At 33.7% G+C, this 24423-nt stretch overlaps 1 protein-coding gene across 1 annotated transcript in view; it reads left to right on the top strand.

Annotated features, from left to right (window-relative positions):
* LOC111508578 (lipase 3) overlaps positions 1–23517 on the top strand; it is a 45064-nt gene extending 21547 nt beyond the window's left edge. Inside the window, exons 4-7 of the mRNA XM_074185203.1 lie at positions 1890–2139; positions 10430–10582; positions 15516–15740; positions 23254–23517. Of these exons, the coding sequence (XP_074041304.1) occupies positions 1890–2139; positions 10430–10582; positions 15516–15740; positions 23254–23457 (832 nt within the window). The 3' untranslated portion in view covers positions 23458–23517. The remainder of the gene's footprint in view (positions 1–1889; positions 2140–10429; positions 10583–15515; positions 15741–23253) is intronic.
* The last annotated feature ends 906 nt before the right edge of the window (positions 23518–24423 follow it).

The following is a 24423-nucleotide window of genomic DNA, read 5'->3' as shown; positions in this document are numbered from 1 at the left end:
ACTGAAAAATCTACATCACCAATAGGGGACAGATGGCAGAAAGCAGGTGTATGGAAATGGGCCACAAACTACAGCGGTCCTCAAAGCCAACATAACCCATACCATCGGTCAAATTGAACCTGATTTATGTGTCAGAGTCACGGAAAATTGGACGTTTCGGATGTGCTTCACCCAGAGAAGCCGTGACGGACATTTGCACGGTGTTATATTCCACAATAATGGTACGAGTTGGGCTTTCAAACGAATAAAAAAAATTTGATGATGTCTCACGCACTATGTTCTATTCAAATACAAAGATATGAACTTCATTCATGAACTTTGTGAATGGTTGACCTTTTCACAGATTTTTCCTCGTAAAGAATTGTGTCAAAGAATTTTCTAGGATATGGCTGAGGTATGTGGATGATATTTTCGCGATTATCGACGACAAAAAGACTTTGACTTGGTCCCCTTTTCAAATAAAAGCTTTCCATTAATAAAATTTACATATGAGTTAGAAAGAAAAGGACAACTTCCATTTCTTGACGTTTTGGTAATGAAGAGCCAATATGGAGGGTTAGAATACGATGTATTTAGAAAAAAAACAATCCCGTATTCCCGACAGTTCACATCACTGTGGACAGCACAAACGTGCTGGGTTGAATTTTTTAGTGCATCGTTTTTTGACTAGTGCTCTGACACATGAGAGGTTCACAAAAGAAAAAAGTACAATATAGAAAATAGCAGCCACTAACGGTTTCTCGAGGGATATTGCAGATGACATAATAAGGAAGAAGAAGTTAAGGTTAAGAATGAACGGAATCTCGACTTTTAAAAAAAGAAAAAAACCAAGATGAATATATCTCAGTTCCATACCACCAACACCCGAAGAATTTCAAAAAGATTTTCAAGGAACTAGATATGAAAGTGGTTTTTAAAACAAGTCATACACTACAGAGCATTTTAGGAAGTCCAAAAGACAAAGTCGAGAATTCGGAAGAGTCTGGAATTTACGAAATTGAATGTAAGAACTGCTATGCAAAATATTATGGACAGACAAAAAGATCTATCAAAATAAGATATAAGGAACCCTTAGCATACGAAAAACCTGAAAAATCAGCAGTCGCCCATCATATTTAGCAACAAAATCATTCCAAAGACTTCAGTTCATCAAGATTACTCAGACAAGTTAATAACAATAGGTATCTAGATGCCTATGAGGCATAATAATATTATGAATAACAATGGTGGACCAATACCTAATGGTATACTAAACAGCTTATTAAAATAATATTTTATTTATTAGATTTACCTGACTAGCACATAAGGAAATATCGTAAAATTACTTTAAGACAAGTAGATAGGGCAATATTTTGAAATTGAATTTTATATAAGGACACATGTAAAATTCATGTAAGACTGGTAGATAAGGCAACATGTGACATTAATTTTATGTAGCTCATAATATTTCAATTATTAGATTCACCTGACTATTACCTAGAGGCACATTTTAAAATTAATTAAAGACAAGTGGACACCTAAGGCAAATTGTAAAATAATTTAAGACACTCAAGACGCAGGTACCTGAACAGGTATATATGCTATAAATAGGGAAATCTTTGTGAGTATGATTAGTTTGATCTTCCTCTTGAAAAAGATCACTTGGTGATCGAAACACTTGTCGAGGTGTTAAAATAACGGTTTGGTGTTGGAAAAAATCCAGTAATATTCACTATTCTTATTATCAAATGAACGTTATCAAATAAAATTGGAAGAAAAAGTCATTAAAATATTCATTTTTACTCTTCATTACATCAACTTCGATATCGAATGATCTATTCATCATTTTCACTTTCAACTACATCATTTCACAGACAGTTATTTCAATTGTTAAAAATTTTTCATTGCAGTGTACAAGACATTGCCCTTAAAGATATTCCGACCATGCTACAGCTTGTCAAGTATCACTCGGGACACAGAGGAAAAATCATTTACATAGGCCATTCTTTGGGAACAACTACAGGAATAATGTATGCAGCAGAATATGGACAAAGTGCAGCCGATACTTTGGGTCTTTTAGTTTTGCTGACACCTGCATATAAACTGCCAAATATGCGTTCACCTTACAGGATTTTCTTTCCTCTTTTAAATCCTGCATTAGTAAGTGAAATTTGTGCATTTTTCAGTGAACTGTTCATACAGGGTGTCATTTTAAAAACGTCCAACGTCATCTTTAGAAGTGACATTTTCTAGGCTGATTTTCATCTGAATTACATTCTACCGGAGACGGATACAACCTCTAAAATATTAAATAGAGAAAGGGTTTGAGTGATAACTCATTATCGTTTTGCGATAAATCTAGTGAAAACTTCATTAAAAACATTTTGTGACATTATTTCGATAAATTGAAATGAATAAAAGGAAGTCATATTCTATAAGAGTGAATATTCAAAGTATTTTCAATTGAAAAATCTGCACAAATGTTAAAAAAAATCATGATATTCCGTTGAAATTATAATTATCAACACAAACAAGTATTTTTGTATGAAAATCACAGATGACAGGTTAGTTCAAATATTGCCAATAAATAAATGAATGAACGTCACTCTATATTTTGATTATTCCACAATTTTTTTCAAATTTCACAAGTTGAATATGATTCACATGCCGTTGAAAAAAGGGACCTGGTGGAGCATTTTCGAGTTGATTGTTGAATTAATTTTCATTCATCATTCCCGAGTCCATTTCTGTTTGTCAAAGTTACTTTATTGTAAAATGAGTTTTGCGAGTTGAAAGTTAACTGTTAATTGTATAATTTTCACTAATAGTATCATTACTCATTCAAATAACTATTATTATTCTACAAATTTTATCGAAATTAATATGAAATTATGAAATACCAACAATAAATAATTAGCGCTCCAGGGCGGTTTGAAAAATTTCAGTGGCGCATTTGCTTTTTCAGAAAGCCTGGATAAACCTGCAGCACCACATCATCTGAAGATTTTGATCTGCCAATGTTCTCTTTTTCATAGAATAGAGTGAGAAATATCAAAGATGTACAAGAAGAACGACAATAACGTTAAAAGGAGGATACTGAAATTACTTGCTTGGGGGAAACTATTCCGTCACTGACAAAAAATGAATTGAGTTACTACGTGGTAGAAAATCATTATGAAGAAGAGACAATTGGGTCTTTCTATGTTTTTTACCACTTTTTTTGTAACTTACGTTACTGCAGTTTCGTCCTATAAGGACATTTTCAATGTCTTGATAGGACAAAACTGCAGTAACGTTAGTTACAAATAAAAGTGGTCAAAAGCACGTAAAGTTTCACGAAAAAGATAGCTGTGTTCTGGATGAACCAGCGCAAAAAGTCACTTTTATTGCAGAACCCTCCACATCACATCTCATTGTTGCACGTCAAGTAGGAATGTCTAAAAAACAGTTATGAAAGCCCTAGCCATAGCATCAACGTTTGTTGGTCAAACGTTGATGGCTGGTCCTGAAAGACCATTCCCTGAAAGTGGCCGTCGATGAATATCTCTTGACTACTTTCACCATCAACGCTGGTGTTTCCCACGGATCCATATCGTCTCCAACCCTCTTCTCTTTGTATATTAATGACTTAGTGGAACAACGAAGAATCCAATATATTCAATATACTGCTGACGACAGCACACTTGTCTCGTCATTCCATTTGGATTCCAGAACATCGGCTACGAAGACACATCTTTACCGGTCGCAGGAGCTTACATATCTTATTGAGAATCTGGAGGTGATTTTGAATTGGGGTGAAAGTAACCAGGTTCCATTTTATGTCACAAAAACCAGGCATCGGTTTTCTCCAAAAAGATAAATGTCTCTGAACTGAATATATTTCTCTTTCTGCCTCGATGAGTTTGTTGAGGATTAAAATGGACACCAATATGTCTTGGCACAATCGCTTGGAACACTGTGGTTTTGGTTTGTTGAGGATTAAAATGGACACCAATATGTCTTGGAACAATCGCTTGGTACACTGTGCCACTGAAGTATTGTCCTCATGTATGGTACTCTACCCCCAAACATACCCTGAAATAGCTGGATTCCATCCAGAAAAGGGCCATCCGCCTTCAAGTGACGTGGCACATTCGACTCCACCAAGAGCGGTACATATCAGACGGATTGTAGCTGCTCATCATTTTGAGGTTCAACTCAGCACACCTCGAACTTCACTGTTTGAAAACTCTTTCATTTGTAGAATTGCGTTTATGTGGAATAAATTTCCTGTACATGTTTTTCCAAATGGATTTGATCTCCAGCGATTGAAATCCAATGTGAATCGCTACTTTCGCACAGGCACCGTTCTGAGAGCGCCTCAAGAATTTTTCTGTAGTGCTTGTGTTACGTTGGACTTTGAGAACAGACTTTGAAAAATAACATTTTGAACATTCACGAAAATGAATAGCTTTTCATAAATTCATTATGTTTCATTGCGTAACACTTGAAACTCAAATATTTTACCAGTTTTACCCAATTTCTCCAAAAGTACTGGAAATAAAAGGTAAGTGTGTAGTATCTTTGAAAAGATTGCTGAAGATAGTTGATATTACTTACCACCCTTTTCATTGAGGATTTCAAATGTTTTGTTCGTCCTCACTAGAAGTTTGTTGTAATAACTTGAAATTGTTTCCATTGAAATAAATTTGACGTATTTTTGAATATTTTTTAATTTTCTATAAGGGCCAAAACAAAGAGGATGGCACGTCTTCAAATCAACACCTTTTTTAAATGAACAATCATAAAGAATTGAAATTATTCTCATATTGTGGCAAGTGAATTTGACTCCAGTTATTATAATCCATAAGCCTAGGTAATGTTAACCAGAATTCAACCGTGTCAAGTCGCTATTATATTAGTTTATTGTTTACTTCTAGAATTACGTAGAGTAATCTCTCAGAAAACAAACTAATTTGCTGTGTGAAATGTATTTACCTGATTAGGATAACGCTTGTTGCACACACACCGATTTTGGACGGCCAGTATACAATCGGCCGATATTTTATTGGTAGCGGGTGCTTCCACACTCACCGGATTTTTATCGGTCAAACAATCAGTTGCTTTGTTGTCGTAATTAGCACGCACTACCAAAACGAAGTAAATGCGTAGCAACTACAATTTCACCGAGCATTCGAGACTGGAATGGTCGGTAAAAAACCGGTGAGTATGCAAGAGTGTATTTAGTCATGTACGCCACTACTTTCCGGTACTGCCGGCGATACAGTGGCAGTGGACGGCTGCTCACCGGTATTCTACCGGCAACGATCACCGGTCGGCGTGTGTGTAAGGTCCCCTTACGCTAGTTGCACACACACCGATTTTGGCCGGCCAGTATAAAATCGGCCGATATTTTTTGGTAGCGGGTGCTTGCACACTCACCGAATTTTTATCGGTCAAACAATCAGTAGCTTTGTTGTCGTAATTAGCACGCACTACCAAACGGAGTTAATGCGTAGTAACTACAATTTCACCGAGCATTCGAGACTGGAATGGTCGGTAAAAAACCGGTGAGTATGCAAGAGTCCACTGCCACTGTATCGCCGGTACTGCCGGCTATTGGAATTTGAACGACTGGTACAAAGTCGGCCGTCCAAAATCGGTGTGTGTGCAACCAGCGTTACCACATGTGGTTCACTATTGGAATGTGGACGATCGGTACAAAGTCGGCCGTCCAAAATCGGTGTGTGTGCAACTAGCGTTATAGGCTACGGCGTAAACAGCCGTCCATGAGCGTACGTACAGGAATTATAATATTATAATATAACTAGTACTATGTTGCTGTATCGCTGCTGTTCTAATGTTTGATAGAATCAGAATCAACGAACTCATGTGTGCGCAGCGTTATAGAACAGTGGTTTCAAAAAAATTGTTCAGCGGCGCCATCAAGTGGCGAGTTACAGAAAAATTGATATCCTAAAAACCTTCTCTATAAAAAATTACTTATACATGTCAAATTTCATCACGATCGGTTGAGCGATGTAGAAGTTTATCACTTACCAACAAACCAACCAACCAACAAACATCCATTTTTATATGTTAGATATTATAGATGGATAGATAGATATACTTTATTGGCTATTTCACACGGTGGTTTACAACACGTCACATTAAAAAGAATAATTCGAAAATTTTTCTACACTTTAAAAACAATGTTTCAGGAGTAGAACTCTCACATTAGCTTCATTCAGGGAACGCACTTCTGAGCTCAACTTGTTATAAAGTATCAAATTGAGGAAATTTGACTTCAACTTATTTAGCCTGAAAAGTTTTAGTGCTATTTAGTTTGCTAGTCTCGTGTCGTATTTGTGAAGATCTGACGAACCAGTATAGTTTCCTTTGTTTGAGTGTATTTCACAAAGGGTTTGATATATGTAAATGCATGGTAGTGTCATTATTTTCATGTCAGTAAAGAGGGGACGACAGTGTTCTCTCAGTCCGAGTCCAGCCAGAAGACGAATAGCTCTCTTCTGTGATCTGAAGATGTTTGGCGCATTGCTGGAATTTCCCCATAGACTGCTTCCATAGTTAATACGCGAGTGAAACAAAGCGGAATTTATTTGCCTGAGTGATTCGGGACCTACAGCATATCTCAATTTTCTTAAAAGAAATATTGTACTGGAAAGCTCGCTGTTCAGTTTTTGAGTATGATAGTGCCAGCTGAGAGTGTCATCGATTGTACTTCCAATTAATACAGGAATTACATTATTTATTTGGCTTCCGTCATTATTCTGCATTATTCTGCCATAGTTAAAGGTGGACCATTCATCACTCAATGAAAATAGTATTATACCGAATATCTACAAATATTTCAAGCAATAGAATCCTTTTAACATCCAAGAACATAACTTCAGAGAGTTTTACATGAATTTTACTTTGAATACGAAAAATTTGGTAGACAATCGATGTTTGTTGATTTTGAAGATATTGTATGTTGGAAAGGAGACTACCTAGGAAAATAAATTGGAGAGATAACAAAAACATTTATGATTTAGACGAAAGTTGGGTTAATGAAGGACATTCTGAAGTAAGAGTTCGGAAAGGCAAAAACACTAAAACAGCTCGAGAAGCATTTCTACAAGGATGTTCAACTGATCTCAAGGAACCCACCGGTAAGGTTCGACGACTAGTTGTTACTAATATTGGTAGTATAAATGGATTTCTCTAAGAGGGTCTACTCTTGTTCTAATGAAAAAAACCTCTGATTATCACGAAGAGATGAACGTAGACGTGTTTGAAGAATATTTCGAACAAATGGTTGAATTCATACCTAAATATTCAATAATGTGATGGACAGTGCAAGTTACCACTCCAGATTGGTCGAACGTTCATCAGCAACTCAATGGAAGACAAATTGAATTGCAAAGTGTTCAATTTCTGAAGAATGTATCTTCAACGATACAATGACAGAAGCAGAATTATTAGCCATTGCCAACTATTCGTAAACAGAACTATAAAAAATATGTCGTTAGGAAGAGGAATCAATTATTCATGAAAAAAGTTTAAATCACGTTTATCCATGTCTAAGTGAAAAACAACATGGGTGTTTACCTAAAAGGTCCACGATAACTAACCTGACATGTTTTATATAAGAGGCAAGTTGTCGAGAATAATAGTCAACTAGATATTATTTTCACAGAATTTAGTAAAGACTTCGACAAGGTTGATCATGAGGTTATGTTGAAAAAACTATACACTTTTGGGCTTTCAGATCGACTCTTGAAGCTGTCAGCTTCGTGTCTTATAGACAGGAAACAGTATATAGTTTATAAGGGATGGGATACAGAGGATTTCTTCACAAGATCTGGTGTACCCCAAGGGTCCAATCTAGGATCCCCCTTTTTTATTACTACTAAATGATCGGCCAGAGGTAGTTCAGGACTCGCAATGTGCACTATTCGCAGATGATTTTAAATTATTCAAGAAAATCAAAAGTCAAGATGTGGTTTTGCTACAAAATGACGTAGATAAAGTTTACGAGTTGTCTCTGTCAAATCGCCTCACATTTAATGTTGACAATTGCTTTAGTGTGTCAATTACTAGGAAAAATCTACATAATGATTTTCAGTATAAGATTAACAATGAATATTTAGCCAAGAAGACAAAATGTGGACATTTGGAAGTTACGCTGGATAAAAAACGCACTTTTGATCAACATATGACCAACATTATGAACAGAGCATATAGAATGCTTGGCTTCATTATCAGGAATTCATTAAAATTCACAAAAATATAATAATAATAATAATAATAATAATAATAAATCGTCTTCATTCATCTTTGAACACATATGTAAAGAGATAACAATAATAGGTATTCGACAAATATAAAGTTGCGAAATGTCACCCGTCGGTGTTTTTCAACTTAACCATGGAAATACAATATTAATTTACAATTTTCTTAATTATCTTAGCTATAATATCTACGATGAGTATGATTCTATCACATTGTAGAATAATTTTGCTGTCTGAGATCTATCAAATTAATGAGTACCTTAAATTCATAAAGTGATTGACTGGTCATTATCCGTTCTGTAGATGCAGAGTTCGACATTTATTTATCATATTGAGCTGATAATAGGGATTCCAACTTTTTTTCGAAGTTCGTCAGAGTATATCTACTGTAATCATGCGGAAGTTGATTATAGAACTTACAGGCGTTGTACGTGAAAGATCGCTGAAAAATGGAGGTTTTATGTTTGTACATTGCCAGTAACCCCAAGTTACTAGTGTTATAATCACTCAGATTCCCTATTTCAATTAGTTTGTCATATAGATATGTTGGAGTTCTATATTTCAGTACTTTATGAGTCATATTTAATAGATGTAATTTTCTCATATCTAACAATTTCAGTTTTCGCATTCCCCGATATTTATGACTTATGTGCTCATATTTGCATATTCCGAAGGAAAGTCTAATACAAGAGTTCTGTATTTTTTGAAGTCGACTTCTGTCAACACTCAGAAGAGCGGGTCCACATTACTTACACTTTATAATGCATTTGTCCGTAGTATACTGGGATATGGTGCAATGATATGGTTTCCTTATTATTCAGTTCATCAAAATGAAATTAAAAAGGTACAGAATTTTTTTTAAGATTTCTACATTACAAAAAACATGGTGAATATATTTTCAATCTCAGTTATCGTACTTCCTTGAATGCATTCAAATTCACAACATCAGAATTCAGAAGAAAACTGGATGTTTCATTATTTTTCTATAAGCTATCACATAATGAAGTAGATAATTCACACTTGTCAAAAATTTATCTGAACTGCAGTACATCAATAATAGAAGGAAAGATATATTTGTCTTACCTATACCTCGAACCAATCTAGGTTTAAATTCCCCACTATACAATATGTGTTCTCTTGCAAATTGTTTGAGGAATATAGATTTCTTTGTCAAATGTAAAAACATTTAAAAAAATATTGAAATTGAGATGTCATCCTTAGAAATTATCACTAATTGTAACTGAGAATCAATTCAAATGAAAAAGGTCCATTTGTCATTTCCAACTGAATGTGTCTTTGAATTTGATTTTGATTCAGTTGATTTGGAGTAACTTTGGTATTTGTCATTGTATTATATTGAGAATGGTTACTTATTCAGTTTTTGAAATTGTTATCGATGATTGGAACTGCTTGTTCTGTAGATAACTTAATAAATAAAATAAAATTAAAATATTTCGCTTACTACACTATCGTTGTGAGCCTAATTCGACTAAATTGAAATCGGCTCGAATCAATGGTAATGTTGCTCGAAATAACAACAATCATGTATTATCAGATCTGACTACTCTCGTCTATAAATCAGTATCTGAAGTATCGACAAAAAATTGAAAAAATGTATTGATTACATAATGGAAATTGGGAAAATATGTGTGAATTTCATGATCTGTTCAAGTATGTTTGTTAACATTTTTCAACACTCGTTATTGAAATTGCATATGTATTATATTTGAGAAAGGTAGTATTGAAAATAAAAAATCTCATGAAAAACAGTAGAAACCTATAATTCTATATTTTCAAATATTAACGAATTACGAATATTATCGTCAATCACTTTGTGGAATATATTCTTTTTCATATTGAATAAAACGTAGCATTTGTGAATTATGTTTGCCTATATATTTCGAAGATTCGGAAATTAGTGTTTTGATGATTTACTCTACCTTATTCTTGAAATATACTATAGTGACTGTACTCAATATAATAATTATCGATAAAAAATATATATTCATTCACCTTACATGAAAACGCAAAATGATGTTTATTCTTACTTGTATTATTTGTATCTATTTATCATACAGGCCCAATGGAATGGAAAAAAATAACACATTTTCTATTATTTGCATATCGATTCGATATAATTTTCTTCATGTTTTTAAGGTTATTGTCGTTTTTTGCAGGAAATAACCAACACTTTGAACTTAGTTCAATCAGTATCTAGTTCCAACCTTAGGAACTTAACACGTCCTTTGTGCTCTACATCGCCTCCTTTGATGCTTCTGTGCCTCAATGTTATGAATTTATTCTTAGGACCATTCACACAAATTGCTCCGGTAAGTATTTTACATTTTGCGAATTATGATAGAAAGGTCCTCTTCAAGTAGTTTCATACATAGGAGGAATTCTTATAGGTATATTGGAACAGAAGTAGATATATCTCTAAATATTATCACACAGAATCAATATGAAGGTAATATATACGATAAAAATAACGCAAGATTTCTGTTGTGCTGATATATTTCATTTCATGCAAAAATATTGATTTTACCTAGTACAATAGTTACACAAAATGCAAAACAATATGCAAAAATATTGATTTTACGTAGTACAATAGTTACACAAAATGAAATTTCTTTTTGCGTTTCATGAAATCAATGAATAGAGTTCGACTTTCATAATCAGTCATGAAGCGGATTAAATATTCATAATCAGTTATAAAAAGTCAAGAAATAAGACTTTTGATATCTGCTACAGTTTTGAAATATTTCATATTTATTTATTTATTTATTTGTATCCAAACAGACCAAAGGTCTAATTACATGGATAATTAATATAAAATAATCTTCACATTTCAATAATTTATAAATCATGAGAGTCAGTTGTGTACCTACTCAAAAACTTTGAGGTTGAATAGCAATGAACTATATATACTCTGTTATTGAATATAGTTGTGCAATAAAATCGATAATGGTAATATATGTAAATTAGCTTATCAATAGAAAATCATATTCGTGCACAGATGAAAATACTAAATATAATAAATTTGTATGCGTATCAAACAGATGTAGTCAGGAAAAAATCTAATATTGCTCTACGAAATACTCCCTGAGGTAGAGTCCAATCTAAATCTACTAGCACACTACATGCATTGGCCAGTCGTAGCATGGTCACGAGAGGGGATCTGTATGTTGTAACTACCAACGGAATATTGAATGGATAAGTTCTCCGAGTTCTACGGGAAGGGACATTGAATCTCAGTAATGATAGGATTCCTGGTGCATTTATCCTGTTGTTTATCACATTATACAAAAAATACATCATGGTGAGGGATCTCCTAGTTTCTAAAGACAGAACTTTGAAGTCATGTCTAAGTTGATTGGATCTGATAATTTCATAGTCAGCTCTAATACGGTACTGTTTATAATATAGATACCTGAGCAATTTATTTTGTATTTTCTTCACTGCATTGATTGTGGACCGATATTCACCTGACCATATTATACTTGCAAATTCCAATTTAGGTCTTACAAGTGAGTAGTATAATAATTTTATAGTATTGTTATTCGTAAAGTCCCGAGTTTGTCTAATAATGAATCCCAACATTCGATTTGACGATTTAACAATATTTTGAATATGTTTGGCAAACGATAAAATACTGTTAAGTATTTACCCCAAGATCTCTAACCTCAGAACATCTGTGGAGGACTTCCTCATCCATCATATAATCAAAATTAACAGGATCCTTCAAACGAGTTATTGTGATGATGCTACATTTGTTAATATTAAATTTCAATTTATTTGCGATGCTCCACTCATAAATACTGTCGATGTCCCTTTGCAGATTAACACAATCCCTAACTGTTTGAACCTGTTTATATATTTTCAGATCATCGGCAAAAAGCAAACATTCAGAAAATTTCAAAATGGAAGGGAGATCATTTATGAATAGAACAAATAATAGTGGTCCAAGGTTAGATCCTTGAGGAACACTACCGTTGTGTTTAACACAGAAGTATCTATTTTGTAAATAACTTTTTAATAATTTCAATAAATTCTCAGAAAATCCAATTTTATTGAGTTTACATAACAAAACATCGTGGTCAACTTTATCGAACGCTTTTCTGAAATCCGTGAATACAGTATCGAGTTGACTCTTTAATTCTAGTATATTATGTGCATAATTAGTAAAAATGAATAGATTGGTATTGATTGATTTATTGTTAACAAACCCGTGCTGTTCTTCCGTGATATATATTTTTGCGTAGTTGAATATTCGTGTATAAATAATTTGCTCGAATAACTTGGCTGGAGCACACATTATGGAGATTGGCCAATAATTTTCAATGTCACATTTTTTACCACTCTTATAAATAGGTGTTGTTATAGTAGTTTTCCACAAATCTGGAAAAACATTTGACTTGATGATAAGGTTGAATATATGCAGAAGTGGTATTTTTACCCAATCGCCACATGCTTTCAGAATGTATGGGGGAATTCAATCAACACCAGCCGCTTTCTTTGGTTTCAATTTCTTTATTGCATTTTCAAAATCTGACTCTCCTATTTCCCTAATGTCGCAAAAATTGTTAACTATATCAGCATCATTTATGAAATTGAGATTATATCCGGATTTACTTGTCTCATAAAAAGATAAAAAGAAATTTGCAAATATCTCAGCTGTATCATTGTCATCTATTTGAATATTTTTGTAACAAAAGTTTCCTAAAGTCGACGATTTTTTACTATTATTAACATAATTCCAAAATTGATTCACATCGGTTTTTAATTCATCTTCTACTTTTGAAACGTATTCTTTAGATTTCAATCTAATCAAGTTCTTAAGTTTTATTCTTAATTCTTTATACCTTTCTCCATAATAGTCCGATACTAGTCGTAACTTTCTAAATATATTTTTTTCTTTCCATAATTCTTTGTCCTCTTTATCAAACCAAATGGGAAATTTTTTTCCTTTTCGAATATTATTACATTTGGGCACGCATTCATCAATAATTGTGTTCCATATAATATAAAATTTATCTACAGAGTCCCTTTGCACAGTACAATTATTAATATCACCTTCAGAAGTGATTACCAAGTCCAGTGTTTTTCCCTGCAAATTGGGAATGCCATTATATAACTGAAACGTATTAAAATCCATGAAATCAGTGAAAATTGCAAGTTTTTCACTGGCAGTTGGATAGTTTAATATTCTACCAGTTATTTCCGGTATATTGAAATCTCCAAAAATATATGTTTTTTCAACATCATTTATATTACCTTGAAGAAAGTCCATGGCCGATTCATAAACATTAATGTAACTATTTGAAGGAATATATAACACACAAAATATGTAATTACAACTATTAACTTTCACCCTCACAACCAGTGCCTCAAAAAGTGTCGATTCCCTAACTACTTGCAAAATTTTGTACTTTTTTCTGATAGCCAGTAAAACACCTCCTCTCGTAGACTTGTTTGTATATTCGAGATCTCTGTCTGCTCGAACCAGGTAAAACATATCTGTATCTACGATTTCACCGTCTTCAACTCCCTCTCGTAACCATGTTTCAGATATAGCTATAACATCATAAGCACAAACTAAGGAATTTCTGTAAAACTCAGTACATTTACTATTTAAACCTCTGCAGTTTTGGTAGTATACACTGATATTACTAGACATGTTCATGTGGAACTTTCCGGGCTCAATTTCAATAAAAATACAATAATTTAATATCTAAGTGATACTGTTAACATAATGTTTTATGAAATAAAGTAATGACGTATTCCTAACTACTTAAAATGACTCTAAAATAAATTTCAATTACAAATGAATAATATGAGTGGAAAATAACAGCTACATATAATTTTAAACTCAATATTCAACATCATCAATAATCATTGTAAAAATAGATTTATTCTCAATTGCAGCAAAGTTTCAAATTAAACAGTGTAAACCCACGTTAACCAAAAGACGAAAAGTAGAAAAAAAAATCCTATTTCTTTATCAGCATGAAGTTTATCTTTTTTATGAATGTTCAGCTAAAGTAACTGTCTCATTTCCAATTTGTTTAACAATGTTGCCGTGCCTAACGAATACTCTTCCATTCCTAGACCAGACAGCATTCACTCCAAATTTCTTTTTGGCATCCATCTGCAGTTTATAATTATGTCTAGACAAATCTTCATTGAGGTATATGCCTGTTCCTTTCAAAGCCGACCTGGCCCGTACACTTCATCTCTTTTCAGGAAGGAAATGAACTGTACTATGACTGTTCTATGTTTAGACTGATTAATCTCACCAAATACTTTTCCAATCCTAAATAGATTATTTAATTCCCATAAGGCACATTTTACATGCAATGAGTCATTAATAAGAGTTAGTACCTTGGATGTAAGATTTTCATTTTGCTCTTCTTTTATTCCTGTTAGTCTCAGAGTATTTAATTTCAAACTCTGCTCCATAATATTCTGCCTTTCGTTCACCAAATTAACACCTTTATCACTTGCCTGCATCATTACCTCCATTGAAGATACCTTTTGGATGACATCATTCAGTGTGATCTCCATGTTCCTCAGTTTTTCGTCCATTTTCTCGCCAAGTTTCTCAATCAACTTTGGTGCTAATTTGCTGATCATAGTATCAATTGTTTCATTATCGAGATAAGTTGTTCCAGTGTTACTCCGTCCTCTTGTTCCCATTTTGAGTAAAATATGAGGTACAGTTCTGGCAACAGTGCTTTAGAGATTTGGAATGACGTGATCGATTGAATACAAAGTTTATCAATCACACTGTTAAATAATATAACATTTAATTGTTCTCTTTATGCTCACTTTTCCCTACTGCCAATATATCATGCAGATACCAAGTCTTGATAGAAATACCACTTAAACTGCCAAATAACCACGAGCCCCTTCTACTAGATGTTCACACTACCATGTCTACCACATGCATGTGGTGTATATTGAAATCAAGAAAAAGTATTATTGTTGTGATTTCCAATACAGAAGTTATGCCAACTCAAGTCATTTCGAATAGATGATATTATTTAAAATTAATTTCTTGAAAATTAAATTGACTAATTGTTCCTTTGATATTATAATCTTTCAAATACAATGCGATTTTCATCATTTTTTCGTTACGTGTAAACACTAATTTATGAAGGTATGTTCTATCGAATTGGCTAATTTCAATGCCACTAATTCTTGTAATACATTTTTTGGATTCAATTGAATTCATACCACTGATATAAAAATATATTTCTCCAGGAAACTGTACCTGTGTATTTCAACCAAATTCCTGCTGGAACATCGCTCAAAACTCTGACTTACCTGAATGAAGCCACAATGAACCGCTTCACGAAATACGACTACGGTCCTGGAAAAAATAGATACCTATACGGATCTGATACGCCGCCCGAATTTGATTTGAAAAATATCAGAGTTCCAATTTACATAATGTTTGCAAGAAATGACTGGTCTACTACTAGAAAGGTGAGTGAAATGAAATAGTTTTTGTTTCTATGCATAAATGTTGGGTGAGAAAAAATGAAGACACGTTTATGGAAAACTGAAATAGACAGAAAAATGTAGAACGAGAAAAATGTGGCACATTTAATGAAATGAAATATTTCGCTAACATAGTTCGGATTCTGCCAAAGAAGTAGTTTTCGAAGATATGAGGTTGTGTGGGTTAGGTTGGACAAAGGTGTAAGCCGGTGCATTATCTTGGTGGAAAAACACTTTTTGTTTCGTTGAATGGGTCCGTTCGTTCTCGGCATCGAATCGGTCCAATAATTCGGCATAACCCTGATACCTTTTTTCTCTTCTCTAGATATTCGATATAGATCACACCTCGTGAATCCCAAAAAACGGTTATGTACCAGTGAACGCAAAAACTCTTTTGAATTGCGTTTAAACAGTGTCAAATATTACTCTGAAGTGGTCTCACTATTTCGCTTGTTGTCCGAAGTGAGCAACAGCAGCACCCTTCGCGCCGACAGCTTTCTCTTGCCCAAAATTTCATGCATGATATAATCGGCGCGGTATTTTAGAATGCCCACTGTCTCAGCTTTCTTGCGCATATTCAATCGGCGGTCTGCTGAGGCTGATGCCGCACTACGATTTTCCCGCAAACAATAAACCGTCAAACCGTCCGAGACGCACACACTACGGTAGAAAAACCGCGAAAATGGCCACGATTTTCAGTTTGAAGATAGATTTCAAGAAAGATGTTATTCCAATACTGAGAAGCAAAAATAACGTCATCAAAAATTTCGCAAAAATTGGGTCCATCCTCTGACTAGCCGAAGATTTAAAAATGGTTTCTTTCATAAAAAGTGTCAAGGTTTCAGAAAATATCCTGAGGAATTGTTCAACTACTATCAGATTTCAGTAGCCAGTTTCGATAAATTTTTCATATTGTATATCCACACAATACCTACATTAATACGGTGACGTCATCACCTGAAGACGATTGTGGATACTAACAGTCGGAACGTCGTGTTGTAACTTGGCTTAGAATCTCTAACTTTTTTTTATTTTTTTTCAATTGCTCTATTTTTCACTTGTATTTCATTTCACTGTAATTTCATTTTAGGATTTTCTTGCTATATATAATTATTTTCAATTTTTCATTTGTATTGGTTCTTTCAGGGATTTAAAATAATTTTATATAATATCAGATAATGGAAGTCCGAACTAATGAAATTCATCATGAAACATTGTCAATCATATAATTATAAATAAAGGTTATTCATTTCAGAATGACAAAGTAAAATAATATGCTGAATACCTACTCTTCAGAAAAGTAGAAATTAGTAGGAGCATACGAACAAAATATGCTCGTTAAAGACCCTATAAAACTTGAGAACAATATTATTATCATAATAATACAATTAATGCTTCTATTATTGAACAAATTACTATTAATCACTGCCAAAGGTATCAATTAACTGTAAACTTGTGCACCGACATTCACAGTTTTTTTCGGCTTCAACTGATCCAGACAATTTTAGATATGTAGAACATAATCATTAGGTATTTAAATAATGTTTAGGAGAATTAATCATTATACTAGTATACGTAACAAGTAATTATATGAATATGCCATTGAAATGCTTTCATCTAATTTACATGTGTCTAATTTACGTATCTGGTGAATATTTGTCGGAGAACAACTCCTTTCTTGACATGGAATTATACCCCATAGACATTCATGCAAGTTACCTCACAGAAAATAATCTCGTGGATGCTTATCGATCTCAGAATAGTAGTTTTCATATTTTCAAATTAACAATTTCTGTTCAATGAGTTGATTCTGTCAGGTGTCTCAAAGTTATCAACTCAATTAAAATTAAAAAGACATAAAAAAATATCACATAATTATCTCCATTCGTTTAGAGCGTACCGTTCCACGGCCTAGTTACTCTCTCGATTCACAGAATTTTTACGATTTTTGCGGATGATACCACGCTCCTTTGGAATGGAAAAATATTCCACATATGAAAGAAAAGAAACTATCTATAGTGATTTGGAAGTTATGATAAAAGATATGACGCAAACTATATGTGCTTCAATGTCATGAAAATACAAACCTACCTACCAATCCAAATTCCTCGGAATCTTCATGGATAACAATACGAAATTGTAGTAGTTCAGACTTTCTAGTGTCTAATATTATCTAATATTATTTGAATTCTCCAAAAGAATAAATAAAGTTGAAATGAACAGCTAACAATAATATCAAGCAATAAACCGCGAAATTAAATTACAATGAAATACAAATGAGAGAAAAATTAAAAAATGATACAAATAAAACTGAAATGAAAATTGAAAGTTTTCAAATCAAGTTGCTTCACTACGTTTCGATTGTTTGTATCCACAATCATCTTCGGATGATGACTCATCTGCTCCTCCAAGAGATGACTATTTATAGGTCATTTGAACGCTTTTACCTTTTCTCTCTTTCATCTCTCTGGTTCAGTGGAAGTTGACCGTTTGGTTGAAGGTTTTCATACGCTATGTATATCTACATTAGCTTGGCTGAATGTTTCATTGGAAAACGTATATGCAGCTTCTTTGAACTTCCTGTTAAACCAGTATTCCTCATCGCGGATGATCTCAGCTTGGAATCACTTGGTACTATGATGATGAGTCCAAACATGATCTGCTATTATTTCATTAGTTCGGACTTCCATTGTCTAATAGAATAAAAATTGATTTGAAATCCCTGAAAGAATCTGTGAAGAATCAAAAACAAATTAGCTGAAAGAAATTATATCAAGCAAAACATTTAAATAACAATGTGATAAAATACAAGCAACAACCAAGAAATAAAAAAATGGAACTATTAACACGAGATGAAAATTCAAAATTTGAACAAGAAATTACTGGTTTAAGTTTGACGATAGTCATGTCACGAAGTGTTCTGGCGATGCATTGAATTTATTGGAGACACCCTACATTTTGTTTTATAAGAGAGAGGACATTGTTAGATCAAGATCTTCGGATGATGCGGTGCTGCAGGTTTTTCCGGGTTTTCCTGCAGCTGAAAAAGCAAATGCGCCACTGGAATCAATGAAGTCGCCCCGGAGCGCCCCGGAGCGCCAATTAATTTCTATTGTTGTTTTTATTTCATTTTTGAAAGAAATTAAAATGAAAAATTTGAAGATTTCAAGCCAAGTTACTTCACGACGTGTCGATCCACAATCGTTTTTACTTTTTTTGATAGTTATTGTTTTGGAAAACTTTTTTTTTTGCGTTTCCAAAACGAAATGAATTCACTTATAAAGAATGCCTTCGGAATCGAAAACGAGTACAAACGTCAAAATAATTAAATACAGAATGTTTGTCAAGATTTCAATTCAAGTTCATATTTCTGTTTCCAACCTCTCAACTCTAATAGTTACCAAAAACTATTCAATTCCACATACTTTGGTCCGAAATCAACTGAAGATCCTCTAATGAAGTGAAGGGAAGCAAAAATTATCACCGCATCATTTTAGCAAAAAATGAGTGTATTACTGAAACGAATATTGTAACCCTTTCCTTTAATGGGGCTCATTTGCACAATGCTTTCCGTCTGGAAGCTTATAGGTCGTAATTTGTGAGAAACGTGTGCCACCAGGTTTTGTTATTTTAGTATTGGGAATGTATCTTCAGAAACTTCGCAAAATATTATGCCACCTCTGTTGAGAAATTAAAAATACCTTAAGATGGAAAAAACATTCAATTACTCGATAATTCTAATGAATGAATGTGGTTGAAAAACGATTTTTCAGATATGTATCCAATGTTAAAATTGGCATGAGCGTAGCTTAATGAAAGTTGTGAAGATTTTCGCAATCTACCGTGAAACGAAAATTTTCAAAATAAATCAACAAAATTAAAAGTTTGTTAAATGGTGTGTTTTCTGAAATGTTCGCTAAGAGTTTTATTTACATTCGTCGAAGAATATCAATGTAAAATCGAAAATAAACATAACTAATATCAAAAAGAGAAAATATGTTTGAAAGTCTGGCCTTAATGTCCCAAGAATGGCTGAATACAGAATCCGGGTCATGTCGTCAGGGGACGAAAGCGGCCAGAAGTTCCCCAGTCAGAATATGGTCTTCAGATTTCTGGAACAGTTGTTCGGCTGAGACTAAACCATACGTTTGTCTCATGGAAAATGATATAAACATTTCTAGAGGGACAGTGGGACAGGTACTTTCTCGAAAGAAATCCTACGAGAGAAATATGAATGAATATTCACATTTTTTAAGGACAAAACACAAGCATTACAGGAAAATCCTTGAGGCGTTCTATAAGCGGTGACAAAGATGGGCCAACTCTCATTGGAAGTAGATGGAGTTTATGAAAAATTGCTTGAGAAACTAACCTTCAAGAGAGGAATTACTCTTCAAAATGGTTTTACATTATGACACGAATTGAATCACATAGTGATGTAGGTGCAATAGCCACACGGCAATTTGAATTCAATTCAGAAACTTTCAATAAAAAGCAATTTACCGAGACAGATTGGTAGGCGTCTACAATCAGATATCACATCACCTTGGTAACTGTATCGATGAACGAAATATAATGATAGAGGATAGCATGATATAATTTATTTTCGAAATTCAAATAACTGGCGTGGTATACCATCTTCTATGAACCGATTGCAAATATGTATAATAAAATTTTACAATTACTTTCACAATCATATCCATTGACGCCGTCTTTTTTTGTTAATCTCTCATTGCTAGAGGGGTCACCTAATAATCTGAAAGGTATGATTATGGCTTGGTTGATAGATTGATGCACCTTTTGAATAGTGGAAAAAAATCTATGAAAAATTCAATATGGACTTCGATTTTCACCAGAAGTAAATTGAATACATCGATAGCGGTGAATGTCACATGATGATTTTCTTTGACTCGGATCGTACTATCGACTGCATTGAACACAATCTGCTGCAATCCAAATTGTATAACTCTGTTTGTCAGAGGTTTTTGTTTGAAAGGGATCGAAATTCGCAAGTTCCTATCAATTGTAAACAGGAAAATTGGGAAACTACCAAGATTCGTAGATGAGTTATTCAAAGACCAATATAAGATCCTATTTCATTCATTTTGTATTTTGGTGATTTGACTGTTTTTTATTGTATGGATTTTTCAGTCTATGGCGACGACAAGCTCTCTCCTATATTAGAATTTTGTCTGTGGTATTGACGTACAATTGAATCGTGAAATTCTATTCTTTCATTGCCAGACTAAGGAAATTGTTTGAATATATGGACAGGAAATCAAATTGAATAGGAAATTATAGTTACCGTATTTCTGGTGAAAAGCTATCTGAGCGCACTCAAGGAGCTAAGTACCCAAAATAGGGTCACTCTAGCTTGGGTACCCGGACATGAAGGTCACAAGGCCAATGAGGAGGCTATGTTCTAGCCCGTGACGGCGCATCCAAGGCTATGATCGACTCAGAACCCTTCTGTGGAATAGCAAAAGCATATACGTAGACATCCATAAATTCACAGATGCAAGCCGAATCGATAGATTGGTGAAAGCTTTCGGGAATGAGGCAGGCGAAAGAGTTCATAAAAAAACCATCGCCCAGATTCACGGAAGACCTGCTAAACCACAACCGTAAGTTTGAATAGGATGGCGACCGTTGGATATGATTTCGATTGTCAAGTTGGCGGGAATTCGGTCAAAATGTTGAAGAAAACCAATTTCTAAATTGTCGACGTTTCGATACTTTATTGTTTCATCTTCAGGACTCTGAAGTATAAGAACAAGACATACATATTGAAATGGAAATTTACAAAGCAGTTTTGTTAGAAACAAAATAAATTATGTAATATAACAATCATTAAAAAATAATAAACGTTTCGAACACTTTACAAAAAACAACGTTGATGAGTACTTACATTAAGGACGGCTTTGCGAGTTGAAGGGTGAAGTGGATAATTTCGACATAAAATATAAATACGTACACAGGTTCCTGAAAGACGTTGACACAGACACGAAGGGATTAACAATCTGAACTGTCTGTAAATCGTTCTTTATATATCAAAAAAACCCATGAAAGAGATGAGAATTGTATTTGGAAAAAGCAGTCGGTTAATGATTCCAAAGTTAGTTATTGTTTAATTTTTTCTATTAGATTGAAATATGAGGTGTGTAAGTTTTCAATATCCGACCTTTTGTTAACGCATTTTGTTCCATGTTTTGTTATTTCAATCATTTCGTTCAGGAGTCTTTTTTTTAGTATCGTCTGTTGTCCTATAATACTGACTGACTCAAAATCAAATGTATGAAGGGACAATTTGCAATGTTCTGCAAGGCTAGTAGGATTCTTCATTGTTTTTAGTGGGTTGTGTATATTTTTACAATCACTGCTATGTTCAGTAATTCTTTGTTTGAGATACCTGTCTGTTTGCCCTATATATATATTTTCTCCCATTCAGCACGTGGTATTTTATAGACAATATTGGATATCAGGACTTTTGGTGTTTTCGTTTTTATTCTCGTGAGTAAATGATTTTCAATTTTATTTTCAGATTTCATACTAATTTTAAAATTTTTATTTTCTAGAGTCTTGCATAGTTGTGGTTTCAGACCAGCTACATATGGTAATTTGAAATATTTAATGTTCAACGGTGTTTTTTCTTTTTTTGTTTATTTGTTCTGTGTGAATATACTAATTTTTTAATTGAAGATCTAGGATAGCAATTCTTAAGTAACATAGTTTCTATTAGTTTGAGGTTTTGGTTTTCAAAATTCGCATGTGCTAAATGTGTAGCCCTGTATTTGAGATTGTTGATGATGTTTATTTTTTGTGTCATTGGGTGGATAGAGTGGTAGTTTATAAATCTCTTTACCAACATACCCTGAAAGAAACCAGAGGCTGCCAGGGGTCATGAAGGGGTCATGAAGGGGTCAGGGTTAAGGCTATGGAGTCTCATCAAAGAGATCAAGCTAGAGAATGAGCTCTAACAAACAATGAGAATCACAATAGATCTGAACAACAATCTAATCTAATCTACCGTATTTCTGAGCTGTCAGATTTGTCGTACATATTCAGGAATATTTACAGCGTATTAACAGAGTCAAATATCAAACCTTCACTACACTCAGATCGGAAACAGACCAGTGTATGAGATATCTTGTGCAGATATTTGGAATTACTTTGGATTGTTTTTGTAGTTCAAAGAAAAATCGTACGTATCCAAATCTGACCATAATTGGCGCGTTGAAAAGCTTTGAACATTTACGAATCCATCCATTTCTTTATATGTATGTTTGAATTTAAAAACAGCAACCTCTCCATCACAAACAATGCTGTTCATAACTGAAATATTCTTGAGGATTACAGCCTTCAGAATTCATATATCTGTACTGTTACATCCAGAATTAGCGCTGAAATTCATGATGACTTGACTGACTTTCTTAAAATGTCAAAGTTTGCCTATAGAATAATGACACATTTTTATGTTTTGATATTTGTTTTGTTTCAGGATTCAATTGCTTTCTATAATACCATTCCAGAGGAAATGAGATATGGGATGCATGAAATCAGGAACCTCAACTTCAATCATTATGATTTCCTATTCGGAAGAGACTCGAAGAAACTTGTTACCGATAAACTTCTACAAGTTTTGGACCAGTTCAGTGCCAGCAGCCCCTCATACAATATTTCCACTTCTGTAACTCCATCCTAAAACTTTCTTTAATGATATTCTGTGATTCATTTTGCGTGATGAAATAAATTTTGTTATTCATCTATTTCTATTCAGTACCGAAAACCTCTCAATTGTATGAAATCTAATATCTGCATTGAACTAGCTACTGGGAACCCGGTTGGGAATTAGCTCTATTAGTATTATTATACGTGTATGTTAGTATTATACAGGGTGTAACTGAATAAGTGTAAAACATTTGGGAGATGATTCCTCATCGAAAAAAAGATAGGATCTTTCATATAAAGAAATTTCATTGGAGCAACCCTTGTTAAGGGATGCTCCAATGTATAACAATTTTTTCCACAAACACTGAAGAAGTTACAATTTTGAAATTAACCTGACGTTTTATACTACCAAAAAGACACTTAGCCAGTAATTCATTTGGTTCACCCCATGGTTGTAAGGGGTGGAAAACGCAACCCCTAAAATTTATTTCCAATGTAACTTTTCGTCTCATTATTTGTTTAACATTTGAAAATTTATTTCCGATAGCCTGTTTCATTCTTAACAAAAAAATTTCGAAATTGAATTAATACTAATTGTGTGTTGTTGTCTGTTCTCAATTTGTTACTTTGATAATTCACTTGTTGTTATAATGTCATACACAAATGAGGAAATGGCTGATATCCATTACGTTTACGGTCTGTCGCAGGGGAATGGGTTAAAAGCTTCTAGAAGATATGCTGAAATGTATCCTCAACGGCAGCATCCTTCACATAGAATATTTGCTCGACTTCATCAACGATTACGAGAATATGGTTCATTCGATAAAAGAACGCAGGATTGTGGTCGCCATCGAGAAGTACGAACACCACAGCTTGAGGAAGCAGTACTTAATTTCATTGAAGAACAACCTACTACCAGTACTAGAAAGATTGTTTTCCAGCTAAATGTTGATCATATGACGGTATTTCGAATTTTAAAGGAACAACTCTTATAACCTTA

The sequence above is a fragment of the Leptinotarsa decemlineata genome, unplaced genomic scaffold (genome assembly GCF_025532065.1).
Source record: "Leptinotarsa decemlineata unplaced genomic scaffold, Ldec_3_MD MMD2_tig00026369_RagTag_RagTag, whole genome shotgun sequence".
Taxonomy (NCBI): Eukaryota; Metazoa; Arthropoda; class Insecta; order Coleoptera; family Chrysomelidae; genus Leptinotarsa; species Leptinotarsa decemlineata.
This window is presented reverse-complemented; position numbering and strand designations above follow the sequence as displayed.